The sequence below is a fragment of the Lissotriton helveticus genome, chromosome 9, assembly GCF_964261635.1.
Source record: "Lissotriton helveticus chromosome 9, aLisHel1.1, whole genome shotgun sequence".
In the NCBI taxonomy this organism is placed as follows: Eukaryota; Metazoa; Chordata; class Amphibia; order Caudata; family Salamandridae; genus Lissotriton; species Lissotriton helveticus.
Window position 1 is genome coordinate 917,087,031 of NC_136070.1, and position 16,911 is coordinate 917,103,941.

General features: G+C 40.3%; 1 protein-coding gene across 1 annotated transcript in view; it reads right to left on the reverse strand.

Moving 5' to 3' along the window:
- The window catches only part of RYR1 (ryanodine receptor 1), a 1,073,089-nt gene that overhangs the window by 904,976 nt on the left and 151,202 nt on the right, over positions 1-16,911 (reverse strand). Inside the window, exons 3-5 of the mRNA XM_078661091.1 lie at positions 13,493-13,597; positions 5,143-5,217; positions 1,096-1,174 (exon numbers count right to left, since the gene is read on the reverse strand). Of these exons, the coding sequence (XP_078517217.1) occupies positions 1,096-1,174; positions 5,143-5,217; positions 13,493-13,597 (259 nt within the window). The remainder of the gene's footprint in view (positions 1-1,095; positions 1,175-5,142; positions 5,218-13,492; positions 13,598-16,911) is intronic.

A 16,911-nucleotide genomic window follows, 5' to 3' on the forward strand; every position in this document is an offset into this window, starting at 1 on the left:
GAGCGCAATTGTCGTACCCCATCATTTCACCCCCAACAGACTTTTGTCAGGAAACACCTGACATTTTTCAGCAAACGGCACAAAAATGGCAAAATCTGCAGAAGCTGGTTCGAAAACAGTGATTAACTCCTGAAAAAGTTGAAGCAAGAGGTATTTACTGCACCTAGTAAATACCGCACCATGGGGTGGCATATTTACCGGGTGTGGTAAATATGGCCCCTATTTGGCAGTACACTGAATCAAGACCAGGCAAGGAAGACTAGTTTTGTATATCTGCTAAGTAAACAACAGCCTTCTATTTGGTTGGGCCAGTCCAGATCTCAAATCGAGACACCCTCGCTTATGTTAGAATTCCTTCAAACTCCTGCTTCACATCTTGATGAAAATATCTGCATCTTCACCCCGATCTTCCTTTTTATATTGACAAACATTCTAAAGCATGAAGTAACCTGTGACTAGGAAGGGGCATTTCTATTTTGACCTGTTTTCTGAATTATTGATAACATGGCTCACAAAAGGATTGTTTTGCATGCTTAACTTTAATATTGGTGATCATTTATTACAGCATACCTCACATCAGCACTCTGTTGTAGCAGTTGGGTAACAATTTACAACTGAAATCTTTATTGGATAGCTCATAAGAGCAGCATTTACAAAGATGGATTTTACTACTAAATGTGCGCCTTCTACTGACCTTGACAGGATAAACTACTCAGTGGGCTCCTTTGGGAGCTTGAAGTCTACCCCTCACGTTTTAACACACACATCTCTGCGAAAGGCAGTCACATTCTGAGATAGCTTGCTGTCAGCAAAACTATCAGCAAACCAATTTAGAAGAAAGGTGCTGCTGCTGAGCTACAACTTGCCTAGCATACTTGCTAAAGTGCATTAAAGGTAGATTTGAAGATGTATGTGTTTAAAGAAAAACGAGAACATTTTGCAGAGAATTTATATTGCGATACAAAGGATGAATTTCAAAGGATGCTCCTATACTTTCCATTTGTGGGGGTTAGATCCTGTTTTTTAAAGGCACACACAGAAAGGCTTTCATGGTGAGCCCTGCCAAAGTAAAGCATGTATTAGGAATGTACATACCTGTTGCATCTTCTTGCAAGCCCACATCAAAAGCCAATTTGTCGGTGAGTGATCGCGAGGTGGTCAGGCAACTTAAATACTAAATGTAAATGAGAAACGTGTTTAGTGGAAGTTTTTATATGGTGCAATCCAGTGAGTCCTTAAAATTGCCTACTACTCAGGCTAGTTGAGTGAAGGATGTCACGATGGGTGAACTTAAACACACACTTACACTGGATCAGCCTTCCTACTTTCTATGAGACACTCATAGACACATTTCCTCACTTATATCTGAAAACGTTTACAAATATGAATATCTTTATATTCGTAGACTGCTAGCCCTATAAAATATAGAATATAAAATATAAATTATCATATCATACACTGTATTTTAATTCTTCAACATCATGAAAAATGCTTTGACACAAACTGATCAAACAATATTGTGTATTACCAAATTCCAATATAATTTTCTGTTAATGCACATATCTGAATTACGAGCTCTGCAGCACACAAGCAATTTTCCCCAGGTAAAGTTTGGCAGGTCAAACCTGCAGAAATATGTCAGGGAAAAATGCCCAGTAAATACTGGCACACGCAGATTTTGGTTCAAAAATCTCCAAAATCCGCCTAGGTTAAAATATATTGTAGGTAACATGTATTGCACCTAATACATTTTGATCGTTGAGATTTCGTATTTCATCAGATGTGACAAACAAATCACATCCTCCTTTAGTACACTCGTTATCGGAGCTTTATTACATTAGGTTGAGACTTTGCACACAGCCTCTTTCTGTCAAGAATACTGGTCACAACAGACATAAAGCTACTCCAATCACATAACACACAAACACACCAAATTCAATGTTCCATCAAAGTAGTGGGTAAGAGCCTCAGTCCTGTTCTTGCTTTTCTGAGAATTTATTAGAAGTTTCAACATTACTGTTCTCATTTGGAGTAATTTGGAACATACTAGCAAGATATGCAAAATGTTTTAATTAGATCTATCAGAAAGTTGTTTTTCCGTTTTTGCCTCCAAGGTGATACAGGCTCGATCTAAATTTCATACAAGCAAATGTAGTTTTAAGTTTAACTACCTATTTGATATTAGGGTTGCTTGCCCTTAGTATGTGGGACACTTTTCATTTTAATAATGTCCTCAGGTCCAATCGATGGGTTACATATCCTGCATACTAACTCGTTTAATTGATTTTCACATTATCTTAATCTTAGCTAATTTCTTCAAGTGATTCTTCAAACTATTTCCAAAATAATAATTCGAAAGATCAAACTACATCTATAGTCAAGCCAAGACACCTCTGGGTATTCTTGCACTCAATAAGTTACATTAACATTAACATATAGTGATCCAATGCAATATACTTCCAGATTAGCCTCATTTGTGCAGATTTATGGTTTATGGTTTATCTAAGTATAATATGTCAAATAAACATGAAAACTAGATGAAGAAACAAGCTTCCAACCATAACTGCACGTGTGGAGCCATATTCCACAGACTGTATAAGCCGAAAGACAATTTGCAACAATGCATTGTAATTGATTGTTTCGCCTTTAAGTAACATCCTTGTAAAGTCACATAATGTAATTTGCATTTGAAAGGTAAACAAATGGAAACTTGTATACCCATTGAATAACAAGGCAATAAGGCATAACGTATGGCCTGATTTAGAGTTTAGCTGCAAGTTACTCCCTCACAATGGGAAGAATATCCCATCCACCTTATAACAAATACATTATATCCTATGGCACTTGTAAGATGAATGGGATGTCGTTCACGCTGTGTCGGAGTAACTCATCCACCAAACTCTAAAACGGCCATTTGTGTTTGTGGGTAAAGGGAAATCCTCTAATGTAAAGAAGGTGCTATATCTGGAAGAGAATGTGAGAGTGAAGTTTCCTTCACCATACTATCCCTATGTTGAAGGAAATCCCCCCAATGTTTCCTCTGCCATATTACCGACTTCTGCCATAAATCATAGGTTTTTCCAATACTACACAGTTCCAGGTAACTGAGACAATTGAACGTTACTAATGAATCTGTGGGTGTTGTCCACTAAGGAAATCAGTGAAAGCGATTTTCCCGACTGCAACATCTAAATGCTATTTTCACTCACCCCAGAGTTTCGGAAACTCACATGCCCTAAATACTTACGATTATTAAGTTTACCAGAAACCAATCGCTCCATGGTCCTGGGTGTAGTCCAACCTGAAGCGACACAGGCCTGAGCAATGGAAGTATAGACACAACTGTGAACAAAGATGGGGAGGGGGGCGGTATGTTCTTTCCTTCTTTTTCTTTTCTCGTTTGTTCTAAGTTGCATGTTAACTGCACTGGACTATTTGAAGTCAATGCTTCAGCGCATATCTTATTGTAGCATTGTATGCTTGTTGAAAATTCTAATAAAAAGATTCAAACCTAAATGCTATTTTCATGTAGTAAGCCCAAATCCATGTTGCTCTCTATAACGAAATTCACACCCCACGTCTTAACTAATATAATCTTTCTGTTTCTATAAAAGGACCTGTCTAAGTTTTTTCTTCCACCGACGGTTGATCTTGTACTGCTCTCTCATTAATTTTTGGGAGCAACTCAGGACCATCCATTTCTATATATTTACCTTCATGCTCAGATGCATACTTTCTGCAGAATTTTCATTGTGAAATCAAACTGTTCCATACCTGAGGGTGTCAAGCGTGAATGCCTGTAACTTCTTGCAAGTTGTTATTCAATATTCTACCTCCAAGGTAACGCCACCTTTCTTATAATTGCTTATTTTGTTTCAACTGGCTTCTCCTTTGAAATCTTAACCTTAAATTGTGAAATCATCTGACCTTACTATTCTCGCAAAATGGGAGGTACATGTTATAAATTGTACATACTGTACAAGCCCGATCAAAATAAATTACATGGGAGTTATGATCACTTCCATGTCAGACTGTTATGTGGATTGCACAACTGACCCAAACATGAATAGGTCTGCATAGGTGTATAAAGCAATTTGGTACAATCACTGTGGGCGTGATTGAAGATCTGTGCAGGGCTGCCCCAAGCTGATCATCCACTAGAAGTTTGGAAGCTTTCTCTATACAGCAACTGCTTTAGGTTTCCACGTTTGCCTCTGAAATCTAATTTACAATATTCTTCAAATATAATTTTATTTTGTGAAATCTTGCTTGCTGGATCTGTCACAAAAAACTTTGTATTAAGTTTCCCTGTTGTAGACACACCTACTATCTAATAAGGAATGTCCTATTGTGCATGATGTCAAATTTATGATTAGGATAAAAATACTGTATTTCAATATCTTGCCTGCACTAATGCCACATAACATGCTGTTGAACTACCGAGGCACAATAAATCATTTTTGCACACTCTTGCATACAAGGCACAATCTCCACTTCCACTTCTTCCACTCTCTCTTCAGTGCTGGGAGACCCACCAGACATACCTATCCACATCTACGCCACTCTACTAGCTGTAGGTAGAATCCCTGAGTTCATGTTCATTTGTAACATCCACTTCTCAGTGCTACTCAAAAACTGTTGAAACGTTCCCTCCAATTCTAGAACTCTCGAGATTCTTTCAAACTCCTTCAATTTCCCATCTTGCCTTTCTCGCTACTTCTTGCTACCGTTCTCTATCTGTGATGATGAAAGACTTGAAGGATATCCATCACCAACGAGAGAGGGAAACAGACATAGGACTGAACTAAACAAGTATGGATCATACAGTGCTTCCCTACCTAAAGCATACACGTCTCAGCAAAAAGTCTTCCTTAACGAAGGCTCTAAAAAAGTGATAGAGCTCAACTAAGGTTCGAGTTTTGGCATTTGAACCCAACAGTTTACTCCAGACGCCTCAATGACTGAATAAATAGATGAACAAGTGTTCCTTTATAGACTAATGTACATAATGCCTGAGTCAAATATCTGTGAGAGGAACAATTGTGGTCGTGAGGTCCAATATACCATGGCAAGGAAAGCCATTGCAACTGACGCTAAAGGACATCCAAGCCCAGACATGCATTTCAAACATGTCCTACTTACCATGCTGCTGTGGGAATGACGAAGTAAGATAGCATGTCCATAAAGAAGGGTCCGGTGCCCACCTCCCTGCGATGACTGTAAACAAAAGAAATTGAACATTTGTTCATACAAGATCAAAAGAATTGCTTTAATGTGGTTGGGCATTATATCCCCAAAAGTCTTTTAGCAAATGTCTGAAGTACACCCTGACCCTTCTGCCTGACCACATGCCTACAGAAAATGATGCAATGGAAATGGTGGTAAGCAACTGCAGCCCATTGTGAAGTGTGTCCGATCAATATTTAAATCCAAACAATATGTTAATCTCTTTTTCTACAATCACAGATGAAGAGGTTAGTAGGAAAGTTTGTTTCTCTATTCCTGTCAACTTTTCGTTAAGTGGCCAGTCCCCACGGCAAGAAACAATAGATATAACTGATCCAGGCCAGCTTCCATGTTCACTAAGAATTTGAGCACTTAATGTAGAGAGGAGACTCAACGGGGTGTTAGTGCAACTGTTATCATACCATCACAAATAAATCATGTCACTCAACTATGTCATTCGACAGAAGCTCTGTTCTCAAGAATTTAATCAAAGAGTTGATAATGTTCATGTACATCTTCAAATTGCACACCAGTTAGAGTTAGTGAAGAGAGGAACAGCATATCACCAGGCAACTGGATTAACTAGTATAGGTTAACCACACTCCACTCCGCTCAGTTAAAAGTACTCTTTCCAAGGGGAAAGAAAGGTGAGGGTGGCTTTCAAATCTTCAGTTACATCAATCTTCGATCCTAATCAAAGCTTTTCTTCAGAATATGTTCCTTTCTGGTGCATTAAAAGATTGTATTCGATTCAGTTTATGATTTCTGCCTAATACCATTAATTTTGCACCCAATACAATTACTCCTAACAGACGTTGCAACAATAAAAACAACAGAGTGGGGAGAGCATGCAGACAAAGTAGAAATATGGTTATGTACAGAAAGAAGATTTGGACACTTTCCTGTTGACTGAAGTTTATCGTGGTCTAGTGATGTCTTCCTTAATGTCACAGATGATGTTGAGTGGCAAAGATGTTATGGCACGTACTAAGGGCAATTCTAGCAATTAGTTGTACTCTCACTTCTATCTCCCCCAAAAAGACTACATAGATGTATTCATGAGTCAATGTGTGTCTGGTATGGGTGTCTGCATGTTTCTTTGAAAGGGACTGTGCTGGGATGCTTATAACCATGCCAGAGTGTGTTTAGAACAATACTATCTTGAATGGATATCTTCGGTAGGGCTGTTTCCTTGAGTATTATTTTTTGAAAGGCTGCCTCAGTGCTGCCTTTCACTTGCAGTGCTGTCTTCAGGGCAGTTATTTCTATGAGTGTGAATCCAGAAAGACTATCTCAGGGAGAACTGGAAAATAGGCATATACATTACATCCACTGGGGGTGGTTCTATTATGACTCTTCAAAGTCTCACCCTAGCCCATTTCCACTTTTCAGAGCTATATGAAATCTTCGTGTGTTGGTCATCACCTATCTGCACAATCCTGAAAAAAATATTCTTGAGTTTTAATCCACTGAAAACCCATAACCTGGCATCAACACATCTCATATGAACTTCACACTCTGATCCACAGCACAGGGATCAGAAGGGATGCATGATGTAAAGTTTCAGATTTTAAGGAAGGAAATAGGATGAGGTGGCATGCAGTGAATTGCGGGATAGGTGGGGAAACAAACAACACCACAACAATAAGAACTTTTAACTGGAGGCCGGGGTGGTTTCTTGTTGGAAGGACAGTTGATAGATGGAAAACAGCTTTTCACAAGGAGTCAGAAGACAGTTTGGGGAGCACCCAGCTAATTAATACACAAGGAGTAGTTCATGGGTCATCAGATGTCAAAGGCTGGGGGTAGGGTCGGAAGGTGACATTCACCAGGGCTGCCACCTTGATGCTGCATGTTCAGATAAAACTCTTATCAGATATAAGCCCACTCCCTCAGATACTGCATGCTCACCCCAACTAGGACCTGATGGATTTGCCTTCGTAATATCATTTTACTCCCTACTTCAATCTTGTCTCCAGAGAACACATTAAGCTAATCGGAGGAATTCAGAAACCTCCAATCATCCAGAAAATGAATTTCTTTCTATGGGTAGTACTGTGCTGTGATAATTGTTCACACGTTCTATAAATGGAATCTTTTTCTATAAATGAGGAAATACGTTCATTAATTCTACATGGTTTCTAAATTCAACATTTTTCATAAACACTGAAGTGGTACTATAAATAATGTTGTTACTAGAAGCACTACATTGTGTCTATGAACAATGCTGTACTTTTTTAAATGCTGCAGTGTCCCTTTGCAGAAAACATTTTTAATTACAGAGTAGTGATCCTCTAAGTAATACAATAAATTAAATAGAGATGCTCTTATAAATAAAACTGATCTATAAACAGTGAAATGCTCATATAAAAATATCACATTTCTATACAAAATCTATTTCTTTAAACAATAACTTGTTTTTATAAGTACAGTGGATGTGCTATATTAGGCTTTCCTGGAAAATGGCTAATTTCAGTACATAATGCAGCGTTTCCATAAATAAAGTAGTGGTGTTTTTTGTAAATGAGGCTTTGTTCTTACAAACAGAACTGCATTTCTGAACCTGAGGCATCCAGATGACCACAAGTCCCTTGCCTGATAATTTTATGTCTTCACTTTGCATTTTTGACCTCTGTGAGAGCCACTAGCCTGCCCCAGGATGAGCCTTCCAATGTTTGAGTGTAAAGTAAGTTACCATGAGCCAGTTCTAGTGATGGTGGCTTGCAATACCTTTGCCAAAAAGATACACTTTTTGGTCAATAACCAAGATTTGTAGGTAGCAACAAGCAATGGCAAAACAATAGAGTTCACCTTTGAGTCCTATTGGCTTTGTCAATGGTTTTTATCCAGGCTGCAAAACATCCCCGATGCTGTGCAGCATGGCTAAAGAAGAAAAGCCTATGTGGCCATCATACTTGCACATGCCTACAAAATGACGAAGGCCCTTTTTTCATGTTTTTTATTCACCAAACTGAAGATGAGTTGGGTGTCTTCAGCATACCTATAAATTCTCTAAAAAGTGCTATTTTTAAAGAAAATCATATGTATTTCGAAAAATAATTCAGTTTTATATAAATGGCATGTTCCTATAAATAGTATTAGTTTTCTATTAGTATACAGTACGTCTATATATATATTAATGATTTGCTTCAAACTCTGTGTTCTACAAATAGTTAAATGTGTGTTAACATAATATGTTTCTATAAGTAAAAAAAATATTTCAACAACTGGTGACGTTGTTACCAATAAAGCTATTTTTTTACGTTTTACCAGCACAAAGACTAGAAGGGTTCTTTAAATCCTAGACTCATGACTCAAATCAACCTCAGTTGAGAGCAAAACGATGCTGTTTTAAATTCCACAACAATGTGGTTCAATGTATAATTTAGGGATGTATGACATTACAACGCATGCTTTTACATCGCATGCTTTTACAACGCTGTTTTTACAACACATACCATTACAACGCATAGTGCTTTTAGGCGCTGGATAGTGAATTGTTTAATTTACTATTCCAACTCCAGTCCCCGTAGATAGTAGGGAAGGTGTTGCATAGTACATTAAACACATTCCCTATCCTAGAGCGCCCCCCAGCGCAATTCGTTGTAATGGTTTGCGTTGTAAAAGTTGCGTCGTAAAGGCACTGCGTGGTAAAAGTTGCGTTGTAAAGGATGTTTCCCATAATTTAGTGACTTCCTTTTTCCATAACCCTGTTTGATATGTTTTTTTGATAAATGTTGCAGGCTTGCTATCAAATCGGGCCTTCCTGGCTAGGATGAGCATGCCATGAAAGTTAAACGGGCCGCAGAGAAGAGGTGGAAGCCCCAGTGGTGATGGATTGGGAATAAGGTGATAGAACGGGGAGGGTAACAGTCAGGGCAAACAGGGGGCAACAGGCCAATGTCTGAAAACATACCCACTTGTCCAAATCGACCTGCAAGCGCAGAAGACGAGACATAAAGCAAAACACAAAGAGAAAACAGGTCAATGTCTCATTTCATCCAGTGGAGTGTCCTGCTCCAAATTCAGCAGGGCAGACTCTAGACTCATACCTACATCTGTCTTTTGCTAGTAAGGGTGTCTAATCATCAGGCGCAGCCTGACAATGGCAACCTCTATTGCCACTGAATCTTTTTGAATATCGACACTGACTGCTTAAGGACAAGATATTCATTTTCTATTCCTGGTATAAGCAGTATCTCTGTTGGGGCTGGAAGAAGCATGGCACCAACAGTCAGCCCCGCCTAAATCCATGTTAAAACAACTCTATTGGTCATGGGTGGCAAACAAAAGAAACTCTTCCTCAACGACCTGTAAGTCGACCAGAAACTTTGTGGAGTTTAAAGATGTCCCCATAAGAGAATTGTATCTGGATATTATTTCTGCCCCATGGGAAAGATCCCTGTATTTTAAATTTAGAGTAGGTCTTCTCCCTGTAATGGAGCTCACATGCCATTGGAAAATTCCATACCAGACTGCGCCATGGTGCCCATTCTGCCCACAGTGCCGTGAATCTGTCCCTCATCTGTTATTCGAGTGCCCTGCCTACAAGGTTCCTCGTATGAAATGGATTAAACCAATGTGTCTCACCTTGGGCACCAGACATTGTAACGTGGCACTACGAATATTACTTACAGACACTCGTTCATTCTTCGCATGCGCCACCTCGAAGTTCCTAGGTTGGGCATGGCGAATACGGTCAAAAAAATTTAGGCAAATTGTTTAATCATGATTTTAACTTATGGTCTGTTTCTGGCCTATTTTTAAGGGGTTTTTTTATTATGCTTTTTATCTAGTAATGTTTTAACTGAATTTACCATGTATGTACGCTTTTTAAGATATTTTTTATGTCGAAATAAAGCCTATTTGACTTGACTTGACTTGACTTGAGTATCTCTGTTGTATCACAATTTGACTCTCCTAGACTTGGTGAATTCGCCTTCTTCTATATTTCTATCTTCCAAACCTGGGTAATCTCTTAATTAACTCCATATCTGTTTCGTATTGACATGGGGAGTCTCTAGCCTGTCTGTTTCCTGTTTCGTCCTTGCCTGGGTGATCTCTAGACGGCCTGCACTTGCCTCACTAACAGTCCCCTCTACTCTTTTTTGTCAAGCTTTTTCACTTTCTCTTTTCGTGTTCTCTCCCCCTCCAATTTTCTGGGTGTGATTGAATGTGCGTCTGTGCAAAACAGGCACTACTGAAAAAGAACAGCCAAACCACTTTGGCCACTTGTGTTTATCTTACAGGCATGCTGCCCAGGGGCATAGCTTCAATTGGTGCATCAGGTGCAGTGGAACCGGGGCCCAGAAACACGTATTGTATGGTTCCTGAGGCATCTAAGGGGTCAAGTCAATCTTTGCTAGGGACCATGATATACTGGCTATTGCTGATGCTAAGATTCTATAAATTACCCTTACAAAGACCTGCAAAGTTCAGCAAAAACCTATGCCTTTGGAACAGGGAAAGAGTCCTAAAATCGCAAAAGAAGAGCTATCTCTTTGCCATGCCTCGCCAATGAGCACCAATGTTCCACCACCAGACTGACCACCTGAGGGGGTTATTTTATGTATGTACATTGATCTCTATTGACAAAAGAAATAAATGATTAATTGTGTCAATTAGCACCACTTATGAAGTGTATTCAATGCCAATGCTACTAGATCATGAGGCTCTGTATAGAGATCACAGGAGATGCCCCAGAAAGTCAGTGATAGTTCTGCTTCACTGCCAACTCCTACTATTGGGGTTTTAATCCTGTCTCAGTTTTATATCTCTCCCTTTACCCCCCTCTCTCTCCATCTTAAGAAATGAGAACTGAAAACTTCTAACCTCGCTACTAAAATTCAAGACCACCATGATGTCTCTGACTATAAGTGAAGTCTGTCTCTTGGCCTTTTGGAGCGCTCATGGTGCAGCACAAAGAAACTAAGCCAATCTAAAAATAAGTCACATAAAGCAAGCTAACATTACACTTGATGGTGCCCCCACTGAGTAACACAACAAGAGCAGGACTCCAAACATAGACTAGCAACGTGTCCACAGCTCCCCCACCAATCCCAGCAGCCCCAACAAAGAAATAGACAGCAAACAGTTCGAAACAAGAAACAACAGCAGCAAGTTCAGTAACAACATATAATGTGGACAAATTCTGGTGATGAGACATGCACCTGGAGGATGGATTAGCACAGGAGTCCAGGAGGTGCAAAGTTGAAGATGAAATGTCAACTTTTGAGAGCAAACTCATAACAAATTGGCAAAAGGAACTGCAAAAACAGTACGCTTTATTAAGCACTTCTTAGTTGGTGAGTTCAATGTCGTGGGTCAGTGTTCCCCACTCTGGGCTGTTCTTTCGATCCCCTGGTGTCTCTGCCACTTGTGACAGTATTCTCACTTGCCAGGATAGCAACCTCTAAAACAGCCAGTCTTTCTGCATAGACCCCCAAGCATAGAGTAGCATGACAACTCTGGATAGGACTTTAGTGTACTAGTTTACCTATTTCTTTTTAAGGATCTTCCAATGACTAGTTTGCTTAGTTTGGATCGGTCTTCGGCTTCTACATTCATTCTGAACCTTTCACAACTAGTGCAGAACATATATTACTAATAGACATCTGCACTGGTATCTATAAATTCCTCAGTATCTGTAAATTGAATCAAACAAAGTTTGCCCTTGCACCCTACAGTCGATTCCACGTTTTGCTCTGGATTGGAACCCTTGAAGATACACTGTTATGCAACATAATCAATGCTCACCATTGTGCCAACTGTGGTTGTAGTACAAATTGTAAGACACATATATGCTGCTGCTTTGGCTCTTCATAGACCCTTGAGAGCTGGAATGCACCCTGACTCGTAAATGTAAGCAATACAGCTTCATCCCATGTATGGTATCAATGTGTAAAAATCACCACAATGCTTGTGGCCTGCTCCAGGTACACTTGGGCAGTATTATACCATTGCTGGCCTTTGCTTCCACATCACTTGTATGATAAAAGTGCCTTCTTTGACTCCAGAACACATGTGTGGAAATGGACTAGAACATGCTGCCTTTTTAAGACTCAATGTCTGCATGGTTACTGATCACAAGCATATCGCCCATTGGACGTCCTGCTCCTTTGGTTAAATGAGGGTCATTCCCAATGCTGCATTCTGATCACGGGTTTGCATGTGCAGTATTGGATTGATGCCAATGGTGGCTTTCTTTTCTACCACTTTTAGGCTTCCTTCAATATGGCAAACCATTCCTAGATACCCTGTGACACATTTCCCCATTTCTGTATGCATCCTCTTACATCCGGCTGGTGGTACCTTAAGGAGAGGATCGTGAAAAACCCTATCGCAACACCGAGACCTACTACAGAAGGCTTGAAACTGGTATTCAATGAATGGGGAAAATCTTGTGCAAGCAAAAAATATTTTGCTTGGTGCACTGAATTCCTTGCATCATTTGTGCTCTCAACCAAAGTCTCCAAACACTTATTGTGCCAGGCTCATTGACCAATGTGACCACTTAGCAATATTCTTTGACACCAGATGCCATGAGTAGTATTGAACCAGTCCTTGATCTACCATTTGATCCCACATAGACTGGGGCAGTCTACTTATTATATTCTACCTTGGGTGCCATGAGTAATATTTTATTAATCCCATATCTGCTCTCTAACCATTGATCTGTCGCTTGATACTGGCTAGGCCTTTTTACTTTTAATTTTCTCGCCAGGTTTAGTCTCAGATTTCGTTTCCCACTTTCTGGGTTTGAAGAGCTCTGTTAGTTGAGCTGCTGTTGAAAGGAGATTATTCTTCAACTTCGATACATTTCTAGTCAGCCAGCCACTGCCAGAATTCACTTTTCTGCAACACATTCGTGAAATGATGCTAGCTTAACAATTATCTAAGCTCAGCTCCACCCTAATTGAAAACCAAATAATACGGTAATTACATCTTAGTTAAATACGTTTAAGGGTTCAAACCTCTGAAATATTTTAAAGATACCTTTAGATTTCCAAAAGCTACCTTTTTGATGTAATCGTTGTTGTGAGAGAGAGCATGCTCTGTGACACCATCAGCACCACACGATAAACCTGAAAGCTTGACTAAAGTGTTTCAATCCCCAAAGCGAGAAAGGAAATGTTGGTTTTGGGAGCCAGATCCCTGAGAGTGATGTGGGTTCAGCGAGCCTCCTATGATGACAGAACTCATGTGTGGTGGTGGCTGATGGGGCCGGGCCACAGGCACAAGCAAGCCGCAACTATGAATGTCTTACCTCACTGCCCATCTCCACTGTGTTAGCCAGCATCTCTTGCAGGGCGCGCACCGACAGGGACTGCTCCAGGATGAAGCAGCAAATCGCCAAGTCTGGAGGCACATTCTTGAAGGTATCAGGTGATAGGGAAAAAAGTAAAGAAAAGAAAGATGGAACTAATATTTAAGAGCATAACTTCACGCCACTCCACACAGCTTGCCTTGCCACAATATACAGAAGTGTCCACATGTTGCTGCCTGACACTGGATTGAGAGTAGTAAGGTGCTTCCATCAATGTACTGTTAAAGACAGAACTATTGTTCCTCAACCACAAATACACCATTAACCTTCCAACCACAACAATTCACCTGCTCAACCTGTGATGTATTCCTATAGGTTCTGTATCGATCCCCCTATTCCTGACCCTATTCTGGTTAACAAACTAACAAGTTAACTAGCAGCCATCCCATGAGGCAGAAAACCCCCATGATGCAGGAACCGTTATCTGATAAAGCCACACTACGGCACAGGAACGTGTTATCTGATTAGGTCATAACGCTTGCCATCTAATTAGACAAGCGATATTCCTCCAGCCCCTGATAAGGCATACGGAGTTCTCAAAACAAATCAAACCTATGACAGACCTGGGAAAAACCCTGCGGCCATTGTTTTGATTTCACCGAGAACTTCAGCAAAAGAATGTGCTAACGACCTGGTCGTATGACATCTTTATTGACGTATCTATGTCCATCCTTACGTCAATCTCGGCACCTTAAAGGTATAAATATTACCGATATTGCCCTATGCAAACACACGCGGTGGTGACGAGGACGGAGCAGCCAGACTTGCCGAAGCCCAGAGCAGAGCAGACCCCGCTGGCGCAGCCCCGCCTTCTTGACGCGCTGAGAACGAGCAGCTGCCTATTTCTCCTGCCGAGAAATCCAGCTCCGGCGCTTCCGGGTAGCCCTCGCAGGCAGCCTGGAATATCGAGACCAGAGACGAGAGATACCATCCCTCATCCATCCTAGATTCCAGGTACAGAACTGAATAACCCCTCGCAGAGAATTCTTTAGTCAGTCACTTGGCAAAAACAAACTTAACTTAAACTGTAACTTTCTATTCCCGCCCACGTATTAGGCTTAGGTCAGGTACACGGGGTAGGCGTAGTTAGAAACACCAGTTGAGTACGATTAGTCAAATGTATACGTGTATGTAATATATTTTATTCATTTTAAACCTTCATATGGCTTAGAAACTATATCAATGTTTTTACAGTATTATTTTATACTTCTGCTTTTAATGTATGCACTTTACTTAACCATAAGTATTGCAATAATATCGACCCATTTCTCTTGTATGAGAAAAGAGACTGATCAATAAATAACATCTTTTATTGAACACGCCCGTCTCTTCCTTTTCTCTACAATCTGATGAGACTAAGAATGCACGTACTGACTGAGTAAAATAAATTGCCTTTTGTTCACACGACTCTCGAGATACACTCTTGATTAGGGGAGAGCAAAGTTGTCATGTTCTATGGTTGTCAGAAACTAAATCCCTTCTTGTCTATCCAGGGAGGTTCAACTCCTCCTTGCCTATTCGAGAAAGTTTCTAGTGAACTCTGAGCTAGCTGGCAAACCCAAAACTTTAAGTCTAATATCGACAGTAGTAGACCTAGTTAACGTCTGGTCTAGGCCTATACTATTGAAGGTATTATTCCAATGCGCAGAGCCTATTGGGATAATAGGAACTACACTACATGGCGCCCAACGCGTTTGGAAGGGCGATAAAACTAACGTAAGACATTTAGAGTAACTCAGTCGTGCTTTCTCACTCAGACCCCTTTTTCCCATAATACTCCAAAGACGTCTGGAGTGGGTAAAAGGTAATATCCGCCAAACCTCGCAGGAGGGAACTCCTATGTATGGTACTTGGTTTAGTCAACGTTGAAGGATACACCGTTCCAAAATATTGTGCATCTAATCTTTGTTTCCATAAGAAACCTGATCTGCAAACAAAAGAAATAACCATCCTGTCAGTAAAATGGTAGACAGTGAGGATGAAAGAGAGGCAGTAAGATTAGCAGCTGAAATAGTAGCAGCTGATACTGCACTGCAAGAAGCAGACCAGGATATAATACTCATCCCGGTCATTAAAAGGAAATCTATAACTTTAAAACTTATAGAAAATGGACTGACACCTAGAGGTGGCACAGTCATATTCGTAATTGAGGCACACGAATATCGGCAGACAGAGGTATACTATTCATGGATAAATTTTCCAGCAGCAAATGCTGTAACAAAGTACTTCCACTATTACAAAATAGAGGAACCTCCTGAAATGTACACTCCTTTCGAGGAGGTGGAAGTACCACTTAAATTTCAAGAGCATTTGCTCTTATTTAATGGCGCCCTAAAACATAATAATCACATCACCAGGCTCGGTCCTTTAGGTAGACCAGGAGCAACGTGGCCGGTCCTAGCCGGATACACACCACATCCAGAGTTCGAAAGAATGCCTGCAGCAGATCTTTTAGTACAACTAAAACAATTAATAAAAATACATAGACAATTAGTCCAGTATGTGATGCGGACTTCAACAATTCAGCCAGCAATTAAAATTCCACAGCTGACCCCTCACCAGGGGAACACAAATAAAATTACACCACAGAACATACAATCCTGCCTAGGTAAAGTACCAGCTAAACGGGAACAAATACCATTCTGGTTAGCACAAAAAATCAACCAAATAGAGGCTGTGTTTCCAGACACCACCCCGTTAGAAAAACACAGATTCTGACTATCTGTCTTCCAATGGGAATCGCACCACACATTGAGGACTGTGACACTTGGGGTACAGTCTTTGCTTCCATCTACACAAAAACGCACGGTGTTCCATCCATTTCGGTAATACCAGATGTGCTAAAACAAATTCAAGACGAATATGGTCCAGAACCCGCTTTAACTCTTGGTATGAAACTACTAAAAGACTTCAAGCAGGTCTCGGCTATATTATTAGCCAACATAAAGGGAGAAGCAGCAAACGTGGCGATCAGACAGATATAGCAGACCAACCATCTGAAATTGCCAGAATCATAGAAAAATCCTATGAGGAACTAGGCAGAGATAGTTTAGGTGGAATACCAGTGAAACCACAACTAATTGAAAGTCCTGACAAAATATTTTTTAATAATAATTCAACATCACAAAAAAAGAGCTGGGATGGAAACAAACAATCCAATCCTAAAGAAAAGAAATTCCAGTCCAGAGGAAGGTCTCCTAGGCGAAGAGAAAAATCTCCGAACCAAAGACACAGGTCACCCCAGAGTGACCCCTCTGGGAAAAGATATAACCTTAGAAATAGGGATAATATAAAGAAGCCTGATAGATATCAAGACATTGATACACGTCCCTCTCAATCTTTTCAGACTTCCTCGCAGA